Source organism: Eptatretus burgeri, chromosome 13 (genome assembly GCF_056783735.1).
Source record: "Eptatretus burgeri isolate ZD-2024b chromosome 13, Ebu_testis_v1, whole genome shotgun sequence".
Lineage (NCBI taxonomy): Eukaryota > Metazoa > Chordata > Myxini > Myxiniformes > Myxinidae > Eptatretus > Eptatretus burgeri.
The window spans coordinates 9964234-9980915 of NC_140973.1; the positions used below are offsets into that span (position 1 = coordinate 9964234).

The window sequence follows — 16682 nt, forward strand, 5'->3', positions numbered from 1 at the left end:
ATACAAGTCTTACCAAAAGGTGTGTGAAAGTAATGGAAATAAAGAACCTATTTTGGATATGACAGCATTTAAAAGTTTGTATACAATCTATGCGTTTGACCTGAGCGCTCAAAAGGAAACTATAAAGTCTAATCGAGTGGATACTTCCCTATACATTGAAAGAGGAGAGAGTGAAGAAGTTGATGCATATTGTTTGCTTTTGGAAGAAACAGAATTACAGATTAATCCAGATAATGGTGTTATGATTAGTCTCACATAATTTTTTGTTAAATAAATGAGTGGCAAAGTACCAACTGGGGTATATGTTAATCAAATCAATCTTCATAAACTATCATCTTGTGTTCAAAATCAAAAGCCTTGTACGATTAACGTTAATACAATTCAGAGAAAAGGAGCAGTGAGAATTGATGTTTTGCTCACAAGAGAACAGGTTAAAATATTGAACGACACTGGATCACTTAAAATTAAAATGACAAAACCAATGTTGAAAAAATATTCAATAAGAGAGATGAGTGGAGGATTTCTCCCACTTCTAATTCCTTTATTTGCTGGTTTAAGTGCGCTTGGAGCATTGACGGGTGGTATATCAACAGCGGTGAAAACTGCCAACGAAAGGAAGGCTCAACTCCGGGCTCAAAAATAATTGGAAAGACATAACAAAGAGTTGGAGAAACAAATTCGTGGAAGTGGCGCAATTGTAGATTTTGCTGAAAAACATGAAGGTTTGCCTGATAAAGCGAGATTGTTAGTTGGAGATATGCTTTCTTCTATCGCACAAGCAGGTGTAAAATTAACTAAAAGGGGTAATGGATTTCTCTTTCTCATAAATAAATGAGTATTGATGAGTGGTTTAAAGAATTTGGAAGGAATACAACATCAAATTTACAACTTGTCAAATATTGTAAGAAATTAAAAATTCATAATGTGGTTATATGTATGAGAGATGAATTAACAAACGTGCCTAAACATACAAAGAATATTATTATGAACTTAGAAGATAATAATGGGAACGGTTCTCATTGGGTTTGTATTTTTAATAATCAAGACAAATATTATTTTGATAGTTTTGGTCTTCCACCACCTGTTGAAGTCATAAAATTCTTACAGAATGGTGTTTTTCAAACATTTCAAGTCCAAGAATTAAATTCCAAGTGTTGTGGTCAATTATGTCTTGATGTGTTATTTCAACTCAACAAAAATAATTTTTTTATGACATTATTTTTAATCTAATAAAAATGACTTATGTTGGGAAAGATGGTTCTATCTTTGGTGTATCCCAAGAACTGGATATTGATTTATCAAATTATTACACAAAGGCAAAGGCTGAACGACATAAATATAATATAACCAAAAATATTAATGTGAAAAATGCTTATAAATAAAAAATTATCCAAGCCCGACTGACGCGAATGACTTGGTGAGATTAAGCGATTTATCACAATATATATCCTTAAATAAAACGGCCGTGTATTCCAAAGATACAGAAGTGTTGATTTTATCTCCAGGTCATACAGAATTCACAGTTCGAATTAAAATCAATTTTTATAAAGAAGGGCGTATCGTTTGCATGAGAATAGAACAATGGGGGTATGATATGAATGATTTAGGGTATAATTGGTCATTTAAAATTGACTTTGAAGACCTGGAACAATTAAATCAGTCTCGTAAGGAAGAATATTATCCACTTGGTATGGAGAATGAGTTTTGTGGAGCCACGATTCGTAAACAACAAATAAAAGAATTTAATTAGGGTAAATATAATAATGGTTTTGCTCTAGTTTATATCATGAAAACAGAAAAAACAGGATTATATATAATAAGTAAGGAAATACAAAATGATTTAACTATGGGAAGATGGGGAGGTGTTTCGTGTCATCATATTATTCTGACATATATTTCTAATACATAAATGACGGCAAGAAGGCTTCAAGAAAATTATCATTTCTGTGTCCAAGCATACCTTCAAGAAAAGGGTATTCGGTATTTTAATAAATATGTTCTACAACATAAAAATGAGGTATTTTCAATAAAAGATTCGCATTATGCTGATGTTGATAAACTGCCAACTTTAGATTTAATTAGAATGTTAAATAATGAAAAAATTATAAAGTTAAGAAAAGGTAAGACTCTTTTAGAAATTCAAAAGAAATTTTATTGGTTTCAAGTTGTAAAAAAAATTATTTTGGATACAGGAATAACAAGAAATTCTGATGAATATATGTATGATATATATTCTATGGGGTATAAGTGATTCAAGGATAGTAAGGGATGAGGAAGGAGTTGAAGAAGAGAGGGAAGAGGAGGAAAAGGAGAAGAGAGAGGAGAGGGAGAAGAAAGAGAAGGAGAGGGAGAAGAGAGAGAAGGAGAGGGAGAAGGAGGAGAGGGAGGAGAGGGAGAAGAGAGAGAAGGAGAGGGAGGAGAGGGAGAAGAGAGAGAAGGATAGGGAGGAGAGGGAGAAGAGAGAGAAGGAGAGGGAGAAGGAGAGGGAGGAAAGAGCGAGACTAAATAAATATGAAAATATGGAAACCAGTGAGATTAGAAAAAGATTGATGGTATTACAGAAAATAACTCAACCCACCGAGGAGGAAAACAAATAATTGACAAGTCTATTAGCAGTATTTTCGACAAGACCGTTGACATCGTTTTCATGGAGAGGATATTGATGTTAATTAAAGTGTTTTTTTTTTTGTTTGTTTTTTCTTAAATAAATGGAGGAGAGAGTGAAGGCATTTCTAATGATTCTTTATGTTTTAAAAATTAAGATTCAAATGTGCATGTTGGAAACTAAAAAGGTTTTTGCACTCTGTCGGAATTTTTCTCATAATTAAATGAGTTATTGTCTCAAATGTAAAAAGAAAACTAATACTAAAATATTTCATATTTTAAAAGTAAAAATAACAGGGTTATACAAAAAGGTATATGTTCGGTGTGTGGTTCAAAAAAAAATCAATTTATCTCCAAACACAAACTCGAAGGAGATAAACAAAAGTTTTTATCAGGAAGTAAATTTACAACTACTGGAATACCAGGGGAATTACATCTACTAGGGTATTCTTTCTAGGGTCCAGGCACAAACTTGGATAAAAGATTAGATGAGGCAGACAATCCTAAATCCTGGAGTGAGCCCATCAATAGAGTCGATGAAGTGTGCATGAGACACGATATTGATTATGGGAATTCCGCAACTTTGGAAGAAAAGCATGAAGCCGACAGAGAAATGTTGTATAATTTGTCTCTGATACAAAATCCAACCTTGAGAAAAAAAGTTGATAGGTTCATCGTGAAAAAGATGATCAGTGCTAAATTGAAACTTGGACTTGGAAATTCAAAAAACTTATAGGCTCTAATGATGTCATTAAGATTGAAGAGCAATTAGCTGATGAATTACATAAACCAATATTCACAAAGTTTCAGAGAAGGAAAGTTTATTCCAAGGAAGTAGATTATATCTGGTCTGCTGATTTGATTAAACTCAATAATGATAAGGGGTACAAGTATGCTTTAACAGTTATTGATTTGAGGAGTAGATACGCATGGGTTGTCCCATTAAAAAACAAAACAGGTAATACTCTTATGTTAGCCTTTCAACAGATATTTAATAAAAGTAAGAGAAAACCTAAAAAATTGTGGACTGATGAGGGTAGAGAGTTTTATAACAAGACATTTATGAATTCTCTAAAAAATAAGAGTATTACATTATACAGTACCTTTAATGAAGGGAAGGCCGTTGTTGTTGAACGTTTTAATCGTACCTTAAAAGAGAGACTATATAAAAAATTCACAGAACTCGGTTCACAACAATGGTCATCTTTTATTCAGGATATTGTGGATAAGTATAATAACACGATTCACACGTCAACAAATATGAAACCATCAGAAACATTTACAAAATTAAAATATGAAAAAGAGATTAATGTCAGAAAACCTAAGTTCAAAGTTGGTGATATCGTAAGAATATATAGGTGGAAATCTCATTTTGAAAAAAGTTATAGTAAACGATGGACGAACGAACTTTTAAAAATTGTTTATGTAATAGATACGGTTCCTTGGACTTATAAGATATATGATTTGGAAGGGGAAGAGATTTTAGGTTCATTTTATTCACAGGGATTATAAAAGACAAAGATAAATTGAAATTTTTTGACTCCGCCCACACAAACCCCACCCACATAAACCCCACCCCACACAAGCTCCACACAAACCCCACCCCACACAAACCCCACCATACACAAACCCCCCACAAGCTCCACACAAATACCCCACCCCACACAAGCTCCACCACAAGCTCCACCCACATTCATCATATTCACATAATTAGTGATTAGTTAATTAGTTCCCCACACACATGTTTATTTAATTAAAAAATTATCCACACATCCACACAAGCTCCATCCATCCACCCATCTCTCCACCCATCCATTTATCCACACAAACCCCATAAGCCTCATCCACATAAACCCCTCTCACATAAACCCTGCCCACACAAGCCCCACCCACATAAACCCTGCCCACATAAACCCCTCCCACACAAGCTTCACCCACATAAACCCTGCCCACACAAACCCCACCGAAGCCCCATCCACATAAACCCCTCCCACACAAGCCTCGCCCACACACGCCCCGCCCACACAAGCCCCACCGAAGCCCCGCCCACATCAACCCCACCCACACAAGCCCCCCCCCCACAAGCCCCACCCCCCACATCCCCCCTGTGCGCCCCCACCTTTGACCCACCACCTCCCTCATCCCACCCCCACCCTTCCCCACACACACATGGGGAGGGGAGGGGGTGGGATGAGGGGGTGATGGGTCGTTGGGGGAGCGCACCTACCCCCCCCTCCCTCCCCCCTCCCTCTCCTTCATGTCTTGATTCTTTTTTTGAAATTCAAAATCAAGTAATTGTAAACAAAACAAATATAATTAATCAAAATTGAAAATATTAAATATTCATTTGCGAGAATGTTTTATCTTTCCCAGCAATCTTCTTCAGATGTCTTGTGATTTCGAAACTCAGACACCATATTCTGTTTTGAAACAAAAAGTGGATCATAATTAGGTTTTATAAAGATAATTACATGGTAATATTAATAAGCCTGGTGTTGGTTCTAAGTTCAAGCCTCGTTGACCACTGAATTAACACACCAGGAGGCCGACTCAGCCTGTCATCCTTCCGAGGCCAATAAAATGAATTCCAGTGTACTGGCATAACCGCGTCCAAACTAATGATGCAACCAACATAAGGCGACATTCCAAAGAGAGAGTGATATTAATAAAAGAATAAATAAACAAATAACTAAATAATAATTCAGAAACATTTACCTCCAGAAAATCATGTGTTGTACCAGATTGCTTCAACAGCTTATGTTGTGTGATCGAGCTGAGAAAAAAATAAAATAATGAGTCAAGGGTATAGATGGAGAGACAGACAGAGAGAGGTAGGTAGAAAGACAGACAGAGAGAGAGAGATACAAAGAGACAGGCAGGGAGAGATAGAGAGAGACAAACAGACAGGGACAGAGACACACACACACGTGTCTCACCGTTGGTTTAATTCATTCGAGATCAGAGGCCGTGATAAGACTTCGTACCATTCATTAAAAATGTTTTTCAATTCTCTTCTAAGATCATTGACGTCTTCAATAAGAGCATTAATTTCATGCACCTCATCGTGATATGTAAACTCCACTTCTTCCAAGGACCTGCCAAGAAAAAATATATATTTTCGCATTATCACGATTTAACTTATAATCAATTGCTTCATCATTCAAAGAGGAAACCATACACAAACTTACCAACTTTGTAGTGAGCTGTTATCTTCATTGGAAGAGAGTGAGTCCATGTCTCAGTTTTTTTACCATTGGTAGAAGATGGCATAAAGATCAGAGGCCGTGATAAGACGTCATGTCAGTCATTAAAAAAGTTTTATAATTCTCTTCTAAGATGATTGACCTCTTCAATAAGAGCATTAATTTCATGCACCTCGTCGTGATATGTAAACTGCTCTTCTTCCAAGGACCTGCCAGGAAAAAAATATATATATATCAGAATTATCACGATTTAATTGATAATCAATTGCTTCATCGTTCAAAGAGGAACCCATACACAAGCTTACCAACTTTGTGTTGAGCTGTTTTGTTCGCGGAAGAAAGATCGCTCATGTCTCAGTTGTAAAAATGAAAATCCCGTCTGGCAGAAACTTTGTCTGGCAAATCACTTATAAGGCAACGATGAGGAAATTGCCTAATCATCGGGTGTGGCCACAGGAAATGACGCTTCGGGCGAGACAGCTTGGAAAATAATTGGGTGATATATTCTCAAATTGTATGAATCATTTTCAAAACAAACTTAAAATGCCCTAAAATGATTTTGATTAAACTAATGTTTAAAAGCCTGTTCGTGTTCTGAGTTAGTATATATAAACACGAGGCCTTGTCTCACAGAATAGTTCCTATTTTTTCACAGCATGACTGTCCAAAAACACTTACTCATTTTCACAGCACGACCGTGTCGAAAAACACTTCCTCATTTTCACGGCACGAACTGAAAACATTTGAAACAAAACTTTTTTTATGGTGTTGTTTATGTACAAAAATGATATGCAACTCAGGAGGTGGTCAGATGAGATCATTAAGAGAAGTATATCATTTCATAATGACACAAAAGGGGTATCTTGAAAAATATAAAGATTCAAATGTTTTATTTTAAAATATTTTAGATGGGGATTATTGTGCAAAGAAAATTAAACTATTGAAGGAATTTGAGAATGAACAAATGTTTATAGGTTCAATGAGTGAGCGAAACAATATGCATTGGTTATTTGAAAAAGAGTGTCCCGAGGCTTACATGTTTCAGATATTTCTTCAGAATCACCTTTAACAAATCACATTACTACTTTAATACTTGAACAAATCTTTATCTTGTTGCATTGGTTATTTGAAGAGAGTGCCCCTAGGTTAAAAGGGGAGACAAATAAATATACCTTGGGCTAAAAAGGGGGTTTATTTTTTTAGGGAAAAAAATATGAATCGCTGAAAAATCCCCCATTCACTTACATGGGGAAAAGTGAGCCAGAATCAGTATACTCACCCTCCTCATCTGGACAGTGCTTAAAATGGGTTAAAGCACCAATGAGTCCAGGATTGTTACCAAATGTCATGACCTTGCCCGCCATTTGCTCACAAGCAACTACTTTTACGTTAAGATTCATTTATTATTATTTTTTTTTGAAATTGTAGATTTTTGTTGTTGTTATTGATGGTAAATCTTCCATGGGTGCCGTGGGCTACCCAGATCTTGCACACATCCAAGTGTCAACCCCTGGGGGGGGGGGCTTGGGCTGCCAGAGGGAGAAGACAATACGAATCCTCCAAATTTTCCTTCCATTATCCGAAATCCAGGCCAAGGGGCTGCCAGCTATGAGTGACTGTTAACAGTTCATACAGGGTAATTCATGAGCATGAATTCCTGCATTTTATTCTGATAAAAAACTGTTATGTGGAGTGTTGTGAAAAGTTTTATTGATATCAGTTTACCGCTACCCCAAAAAGCTGAAAACAGCAAATAGGAGCATGCCACAAAACGTATCTATAGAATCGTGTGAAGTTCAGATAACTTTATATTTGACTTTCTTTGAATGCCTTATGAACCACTATAGGTGACCAAGGTAAAAAATCAGCTTAGATATATTTGAATATTAATTGGCAGAAAACTTCTGATAACATATAGCAAAAAAACCTAAAAATGCCACTTTTTGGGAGAAATTTCGAATTTTGGAACATACTGTAGCAAAAAACTATATATTAGCAGATGTAGAATGTTCTTACAATCATTTTAAGCCAAACCGCATGTCCATAGGACATTCTGGAGGTGAGTTGTGGGTATTTTTCCAATTTCCTCCATTTTGGTGAAATAACGGCGGGAATTTTTGAAGATAGCCGCCAAAAGGTCATTGAGCTCCCTTCCTTGCAAGTCCATCAACTGATTTCGGACACTTGAGGAATCAAGCCAACGAAAAATCGTGGTGGGGTCTGTTCCCCTTTTTGGTAATGATACCCGAAATTTTGAGGTCTGGCTCATGGACTTAACTGCTTGACCAAATAACAATTATTAAATCAATTACTGGAAATAGGAATTGTACCTTGCATTGTAATTGTATTGCTCTCACTGATTAGTAGCTGGTACTAGCCTAATTTTAATTGAAGTAAAATGCCTCCATATTTTGTGGTAAGATAAACTAAAGATAAACCAGAATTATGCCGAGTGCAGAAGGCATCGGAGAAAAGAATGTTAAGTAAGTCAGAGTGTAAGAGTTATATTATTTTAAATCGTGCAATGAGACCACAAGTAGCATTGAATAATACCTATTTTATTTGTGGAAACCGAGCCTATGCATGGCTTCTGATTAATTGGACAGATGCATGCTTTTTGGGTTATGTGGTACCACATGTACATATACTTTTCCATTCCCCATTTCAAATTTTGTAATGATGCAAGTGGGGTATTTTTAACACTGACTTGGCCTTTATGATCATCTTTCCTAAGTATGTAAGTGCTAAGGTAGCTGGGAATAAATAGATAAATAAATAATTTATTTAAAACGGCAGCTGCTTTGGAACTGCTTGGAAATGAAACTGTGGATAGTTTAGCAGATGTTAATATTGAAATGAATGTTATGCGAACAGTAGCTATGCAAAATCGAATCTCCTTGGATTTAGTACCTGCTCCGCAGCGGGGAAGCCTGTGCTCTTATTACGTCTGAATGGTGTACTTGTATCCCAGACAAATCAAAACACGTTGCAAGTTTGAGAAGAAAAGATAAAATAAGAAGCAAACTTTCATAATTATTATCGCAAACCTCAAGCACATCAATTGTGCACAAATCATCGCATCAACATTCGGTCTTCTCAGAGCGCTTGTAGAGATAGTGTCCGACAATGGTACCCAATTCATTGGGAAAACATACAGCACGAGTGCCAACTGATCCATGATTTGCATCATTGAATAAGTACATAATTTTTGCATAACTTGGTTTTAATTTTGGTTGACCATGCTACTAAAGAAACTTTGAGATGAGCAAAGTAGAGTACCTCCTTTTTATGTTTTTAAAATTGTATATAGATGGTGACGAAGAAGAAGACGTGTAGCATAAATCAATGGAGACCGATTTGTATCGTCGAACCCTTCTAACTCAAATGTGAATCGGACTTGCATTCAAAGTTAATCTCATCATTTTCATTTTGTGGTCTATTTCAAACATTCAACACTTGAAACAAGTTCACAGAGGAATAAGAACAAGATGTACAGTATTCCCTCGCTTTGAACGGTTTCAAAGTTAAACGATTTATGTATTAACACCAAATATTTGATATAAACGGTGTGATATTGATTTATATTAATGTATATTTTTGTGTTATTTGTGTGTTCCATGTCAGTTGGTGAGAAAACGGTTCGGTATTGGGTTTTGGGACATGGTCTGGAACTTATCTCCCTTTGCACCATGTTAAAAGTGGTTCGCTTTCAACGATTTTGCTTTAAACGCCCTTTTCCAGGAACACATCCCCCGTTTAAAGCGAGGGAGTGCTGCATCTGCCAATAATGTATACATAGTATAGTTAACCAAAGAGTTGGTGTCAAAGCCACCCAATGCTCGCCTGTTTATACATTTATCGTTTTCTAGCTCGCCTGTTCAAAGAACAGAGAGCTATAGCGATACCCCCGGCATGAGCGTCAGCGTGAGCATGAAAATGTTAAAGTTTTTGGTGCAAGTTATTTCCTTTCTAATGTTTTTATCTCCTACACTATTTTTTACTGATTACAATATACAAATACATATATTGCTTTAAAATTATTTGGATCAGATTTCACTGCAATGCTTTATAAAAAAAATATTATTAGACTAGTCTTTTAAACACGATAAATGTATAAACAGGTGAGCATTGGGAGGCTTTGACACCAACTCTCTGGTTAAAATATATGTATTTGTATATTGTAATCAGTAAAAAATAGTGTGGTAGATAAAAACATTACAAAGGAAATAACTTGCACCAAAAACTTTAACATTTTCACCCTCACGCTGACGCTGATGCTCACGCCGGGGGTATCGCTATAGCTCTCTGTTCTTCGAACAGGCGAGCTAAAAACTACATTGTGTACATTTTAGCAAGCAGTGACTCAAAAACAACCAAACTTTTTACATGGATTTGGGTGGAATTCGATAAATTTCATTCAATATCCAAACAAAATAAGGAATTCCTCCATCTTATACCTACTTGTTCTGCACAAGATCTGGGAGGTTTTGAGTGAATTTCTAAGAGCGTTAACATGGCTGATCATACCTATAATTGGCCAACCAGTGTCTGAATGTGAGTGTTTTTTTTCTCGACTCGAATCGACTCTCGTGTTTTTTTTTCCCCCATTTATTTCGCAAATTTCCAGTCTGCGCTGTTTCAGAGTTTGTACCCTGCAGACATGCTGGGCCTTGTCATAATAATGATAAGATAGATCCAAGATCATTCTTAGGACTCTTTTCTGAATTATTTCCAACTCATTCATCTGAGATTCGGTCAGGGTAGTGTCCTGGAAGTACTCAATGTCCACCCAGGGTCAGCGCTTCAAAGTAGAATCTTTATTCACGTACGTGGAGGAAGAACACGGAATAACATTCGATGAACTTCACTAACAAGGATCTCAAAGCAACCCCTCTTCGATTAGAGCAAGGATGGGTGGAGGGAATAAGTGGGAGAAACACAGGATAGAAGAGAAACAATTGCTGCAGCTTTAACTTTCCCATAGATATTTAATTAAATAAGGCCGAGTGTGGCGAGTTCCCATAGAAGCAGGAAAGGGTATCCCATAGAAAAGGGGTGGGAGGAGAACATATCAGGTGGTCAGGCAAGTGAGGCCTGGAGCTGACCCAAGCTCAACCAATCAGAATAGAGCACAAACATCTCTCCGGGTTGCAAAAGGAGTAACAAAAGTTGAGTTCAGGCAGCTGCTGAAAGAACAAAGAGAATCTGCCACTCTGTTATCACTCTGGCATGTTTCCCAGACTTGCTAAAATAACAACCTTATGTGCAGGCACACACGAGCCACTGGACATGTTCATTTGAATTACAAACTAAAATGAATTTGTGTTATATCAGGTAACAAATGATATGTTTAATCGATATAATTAAGGTTGACTGGAGCTCATACAGCATCTCCAAGTCATAGGGTTTAATTACTTTCACAAATACATGTTAAATCAATAGCAAGCACATTGTTTAATAGGCACAATAATTACAAAGACCTGGATGATTACATTTCCTACGGGTCCTCTTCTCGCCAGTATATGAGTTCTATTAATACGAGTTGTATTAATATGAGTTCAATTAATAACCAGTGGATAATGAGATTAAATGAGATTACAGTTCTTATTAATGCCTGTATTCAATCAGATTGATTACAAAATTACTAGAAGAGGAAATCCACCTCGACAGAAGCATTCTAGACCGGGACAGTATATTATAGGAGATGTCTCGCATCACCTTTATCCATGATCATCAAATCTTCACAAAACAGATTGAACTTTTTAAACAGTTTTAACAAGTACAGTTTACAGTTTCCTGTAAACAGAATATTCTGAATGAGTAATTCCATTCAAAAAGCATTGAAATAGTAATCCCGAAGATTTGAAGCTGTTCAACTTCCTCAAGTAGTATTTACTACATGCAAAGTCAATTGATATCTGGGGCAGGTTTTTTTTTCATAAAACAAACTTGTATGCGAAACATGTTTCTAAATTCCATTTCATGTTATTATTGTTTGACCAATTTTGAAAGTCCATGTTAAGATAGATAATCGTGACGTTTTTTCCAAGGTCGCTTCGAAAAACAAAAGTAACTAGAAGGGCACTTGGGAGAGCGCATACCTCCTCCACGCAATGAAATCCACAAGAACATATCGGGCCCAATACATTTTTGAAATATCATGCTAGTTATAGTTTTTGGCCCGATCTCTCAATGGTGAAGAACAACTTTAAAAATCAAATAATTCCCGTATCCAGAATCGGATTCGGATCTTCGCCAAAATTTAATATAAACAATTTGTCCTCGTCACACGCCCAACATGCCCACCAAGTTTCATCCAAATCCCTCCACAACTTTTTGAGATATCGTGCTATATATTCGTTTAGCCCTATCTCTCAATGGTAAAGAATCACTGAAAAAATTATCAGATCCAGATGTGGATCTTCACCAAAATATAATCAGTTCGTCCTTGTCACACACCCAACCTGTCCACAAAATTTCATCCGAATCCGTCCACAACTTTTTGAGATATCTTGCACACAAACAAACAGACAAACAAGACAAGCCGGTAGGCGGCCATGGGTCGCCGAGCATCCGATGACCTTTGACCCCTGATCTGAGTTGATCTAGTACGAAGTACTTACGAAATTGCAATTGAATCGGTTAACCCGTGTATGAGCAAGGGGGCTTTGAATGGTCATTTTGCCGAACAATGCACTCATTGACCTTTGACCCCTGACTTAGCCGAGATAGGTCAATATGTCCTGAAGCAAAGTTGTAGTACCCATTGAGTACTATGTACCAATGAACTTTCATTCGTATCGGTTAATCCGTGTCGGAGCAAGGGTGCTTTGAATGGTCATTTTTCCCGAAAAATGCACTCATTGACCTTTGACCCCTGACATAGCCAAGATAGGTCAATATGTTCTGAAGCATAGTTGTAGTACTCATTGTGTACTATGTACATATGAACTTTCATTTGTATCGGTTAACCCGTGTAGGATCAAGGGGACTTTGAATGGTCATTTTTTCCCGAAAAATGCACTCATTGACCTTTGACCCCTGACATAGCCAAGATAGGTCAACATGTTCTGAAGCATAGTTATAGTACTCATTGTGTACTATGTACCTATGAACTTTAATTCATATCGGTTAACGCGTGTAGGAGCAAGGGGGCTTTGAATGGTTATTTTGACCGAAAAATGCAGTCATTGACCTTTGACCCCTGACATAGCTGAGATAGGTCAATATGTTCTGAAGCAAAGTTATAGTACTCATTGTGTACTATGTACATATGAACTTTCATTTGTATTGGTTAATCTGTGTAGGAGCAAGGGGGCTTTGAATGGTCATTTTGCCCGAAAAATGCACTCATTGACCTTTGACCCCTGACCTACTCGAGATAGGTTATTATGCAAATGAGTAAAGTTGTAGTACTCATTATGGTCTATAAGCATGTAAAGATTCATTCGATTCGGTTCAACCGTCTTGGAGCTGGTGTACTTTGAATTTTCAGCGGGAATGCTCAATGGCCCTAGGACACCCAAGTTGAGAGGGTTACCATTTGGAAACTATAAGATAAACAAGATGGATGTCAAATAGCGGATAGAGAATCACCTTAACATTATGCATACCAAATCTCATCGAGTTCCATCTACTGAAAACTACTCGGTATCAATTTGAATGAAAAGTACCGAAAATGCGGTTTGATATCGGAAATCCCCAAAGTTCGAGGGGTGCTGTGGGTGAACAAAGATATAAATCGAAAATCCGGCTCAATCGTTTGTGCACAATGCATTCCAGATGATTAGTGTGAATTTTCATGACCATCTGACCATAACCCTAGGAGGAGTAGCAGTTGGCGCGAAGGCACCTCCAGCTCTCGCATATTATCGATTTTTGCACTAATTGACCTTTGACCCCTGACCTAAGCAATATCGGTCAATATGTCCTGAGGCAAAGTTGTAGCACTCATTGCGTGCTATGAACCTGCAAAGTTTCATTCAGATCGATGCACTCACCTGGTCGCTAGGGGACCTTCAATTTTTGCCAATTTTTGGGCATATCCCATTTGTAGGGGGCGCTGCGGGTAAACTATTCCATATATCACAAAAAACGGAATATATTTGGTAGAGCATCACCTGTAGATGATGCATGGAAAATTTCATAAGCCTACGTGGGATAATGGCTTTCGGAATTGATTTTGCGTGAACGGTACCGATTTTGAAGGTTTTTCAGCTGTTGCTCGGGAACAAAAGCGTCCCGAGCAACCATCACAATTACCAAAGCACTAGGTCATAAGATGTACCTACCACCCGAGTTTGGTCAAAATCCACCCACGTTTACTACCAATTATGCTGATGACAAACGAACAAACATCCAAACAAACAGACAGAATTACTGACAATCAGGGTCACCTATTTCGGCGACCCAAAAAAGACGTCGTGCAGAGCACAATACTTGCAAAATCCACCCCCCTCTCCAAAGCTTGCCATGGATATATCAAATTGTCCATTTCATTAAGATTAAAATTCACAATATTAATCAAATTTCAGGTCAATTGGATGAAAATTGATTATTTTTCAGATTGAAATGGATGATTTTAGAAGTTTGACCTTGAGTTGACCTTTGACCTCAAAAATAGTTTGTTTCCAAATTCATTGATGTGAGGGTTGCTGTTTCACCACTATGCAATTGCTGCTTAATTTACAGGTTAATCCGATGAAAATTGACAATTTCTCAGATAAAAATTGATTTTAGAAGTTTGACCTTGAGTTGACCTTTGACATGAAAAATAGTTGCTTTCCCAATTCAGTGACGTACTATGCAAATCTTGTTCAATTTTCAAGTTAATCGGATATAAATTGATGATTTTTCAGTTGAAAATTGATTATTTTAGAAGTTTGACCTTGAGTTGACCTTTGACATTTTTATCTCAAAAATAGTTGGTTTCCAAATTTAGCGATTGACGGAGCAATTGCTGCTTAATTGTAGTCAATCGGATGAAAATTGACAATTTTTCAAATAAAATTGGATGATTTTAGAAGCTTGACCTCGAGTTGACCTTTGACCTTTTGACCTCAAAAATAGTTTGTTTCCAAATTGAGTGACGTAACATGCAAATATTGTTCAATTTTCAAGTCAATCGGATGATAAATGACGATTTCAGAAAGATGACCTTTGACCTTGACCTCAAAAATCAATAGGCTTCTCGGTTGAGACACCTCGACAACTTGGTAAAGTTTCATGACGATCGGTTTAGAATTATGACCTGAAGGCGACAGACAGAATAACAAAATCGACTGACCAATATACTTGAAAAATCTTCGATTTTGCAAATAATAAACAGAGAGAAAGAGGTGAAAACAGAACCTCCTTCACCTTCGGTGGCGGAGGTAAATATCACACGAAACAGTATGAGCCTGGTGTTGGCTCAGTGGTTAGGGTGGCGGCTTGGGATCCTCGGGTCCTGAGTTCAAGCCCCGTCGGCCGCTGAATTAATACACCAGGGGGGTTGACTCAGCCTGTCATCCTTCCGAGGTCGGCGAAATGAGTACCAGTTCCAGTGTGTGTAGTTAGAGGGGCACTGCATCAGCAACATAGTCGCGCTTCAAGAAATGATAGCTACCCCGGCAGCTAAGCTGCCATACGACCACCTATATAGTACTATATAGTTTTTGGCCCTATCTCTCAATAGTGAAGAATCACTTTAAAAATTAAATAATTCTCGTATCCAGATTCGGATCTTCATCAAAATCGAATCGATTCCTCCTTGTCACACATGCAGCATGCCGAGATCTACTATAATCTCTATATAGCCCAGAGAGGATAATAACACGACCCTTGCTGCCACTCTCATAAGGAACGGGTGTACGAGTACTTAAAAATTGAAATGGGTTTTGCCGCCTGTTCCACTTGAGCCATTGTATCATTGATCTGAACGAGGCAGCAAAGGGGGCCTCTCCCTGTACCTTGAGGTACACCACGCATAAGGATCTTATTGTCTGACAAGGCACCCCTTGAATCGTAGACTTTAGCTTCTTTGGTTCAAGAAACTTCAGATCTAAGGAATTACAGCCAGTCTTGCATTTAGATCTATGATCAATCAAATCAAAAGCATTAGAGAAATCAGTTACCACCACTGAGCTGTAAACTTATGGTTTGTCAGCATGCTCGTACAAATTATTCTTGAGTTTAATAATGAGGTAATGTCATGTTGAGTAGACAAACCCGTTAACATGGATACTGATTTCTGTCAATTTTATCCCCTGGATCACTTAACCATTTTAATACAAAATTCTCTGCTACCTTTGAGAAAGGGGTCAGTTAAAGACACTGCTCTCAATTTGTTTCATGCTGGTCCAATTGATTTAGGAATTGGAACTGCAAGTGCTCTCTTCCACTGAGTGGGAACAGTTCCTTCAAGTGAAGGAAGGATTGAGAAGATTGGTTATTGGACCTGAAAGTTCACATGCAAATCCCCTAGTTATGTGAGCAGGAATCCGACCTGGACCTGAAGCTTGGTTCTGCATTGATATACTGCAGGGCTTTGCACACTTCATGTTACGCTACTTGCGGGCAAGGCTGCGGTGCAGGAATGTACGCTGGGAGGGCATCGACATGTAACGGTGTAACACCATGTGCGATTCCAGTAAAATAATCGTCGATACCTCATTTTACCTCCATCCACAAAACTTTCAAATCACATTTTTGTTTTGAGTGCAAACAGGGATATGGTACCTTGCATAACCAGAGGTATCATGTGCATCAAATTATTTTTTTTAGATCCTTGTGGAGGATCTCTCAGTCTTACTCAGTTGTTGTTCTTGTGGACTTTTTTGTTTCACAGCCTACAGTTTTTATCGAAACTTCCTGAAACTTGGCATATATATATAT

At 37.5% G+C, this 16682-nt stretch overlaps 1 protein-coding gene across 1 annotated transcript; it reads right to left on the reverse strand.

The window, feature by feature from the left end:
* Nucleotides 1–4853: 4853 nt before the first annotated feature.
* Nucleotides 4854–5852, reverse strand: LOC147013815 (uncharacterized). The gene is made up of 4 exons (XM_085850705.1): nt 5793–5852; nt 5541–5699; nt 5320–5377; nt 4854–5024 (listed from the first exon to the last, which is right to left on the reverse strand). The coding sequence occupies exons 1-4, from the start codon at nt 5837–5839 to the stop codon at nt 4965–4967; spliced, it is 324 nt and encodes a 107-aa protein (XP_085706831.1). The 5' UTR covers nt 5840–5852; the 3' UTR covers nt 4854–4964.
* Nucleotides 5853–16682: the final 10830 nt, after the last annotated feature.

Coding starts and splice junctions, on each gene's coding strand:
- LOC147013815 (XM_085850705.1), bottom strand. CDS start 5,839: ATGGACTCACTCTCTTCCAATGAAGATAACAGCTCACTACAAAGTTG. Junction 5,378..5,540: donor TCGAATGAATTAAACCAACG/GTGAGACACGTG, acceptor TTTTTTTCTCAG/CTCGATCACACAACATAAGC. Junction 5,025..5,319: donor CAACACATGATTTTCTGGAG/GTAAATGTTTCT, acceptor GTTTCAAAACAG/AATATGGTGTCTGAGTTTCG.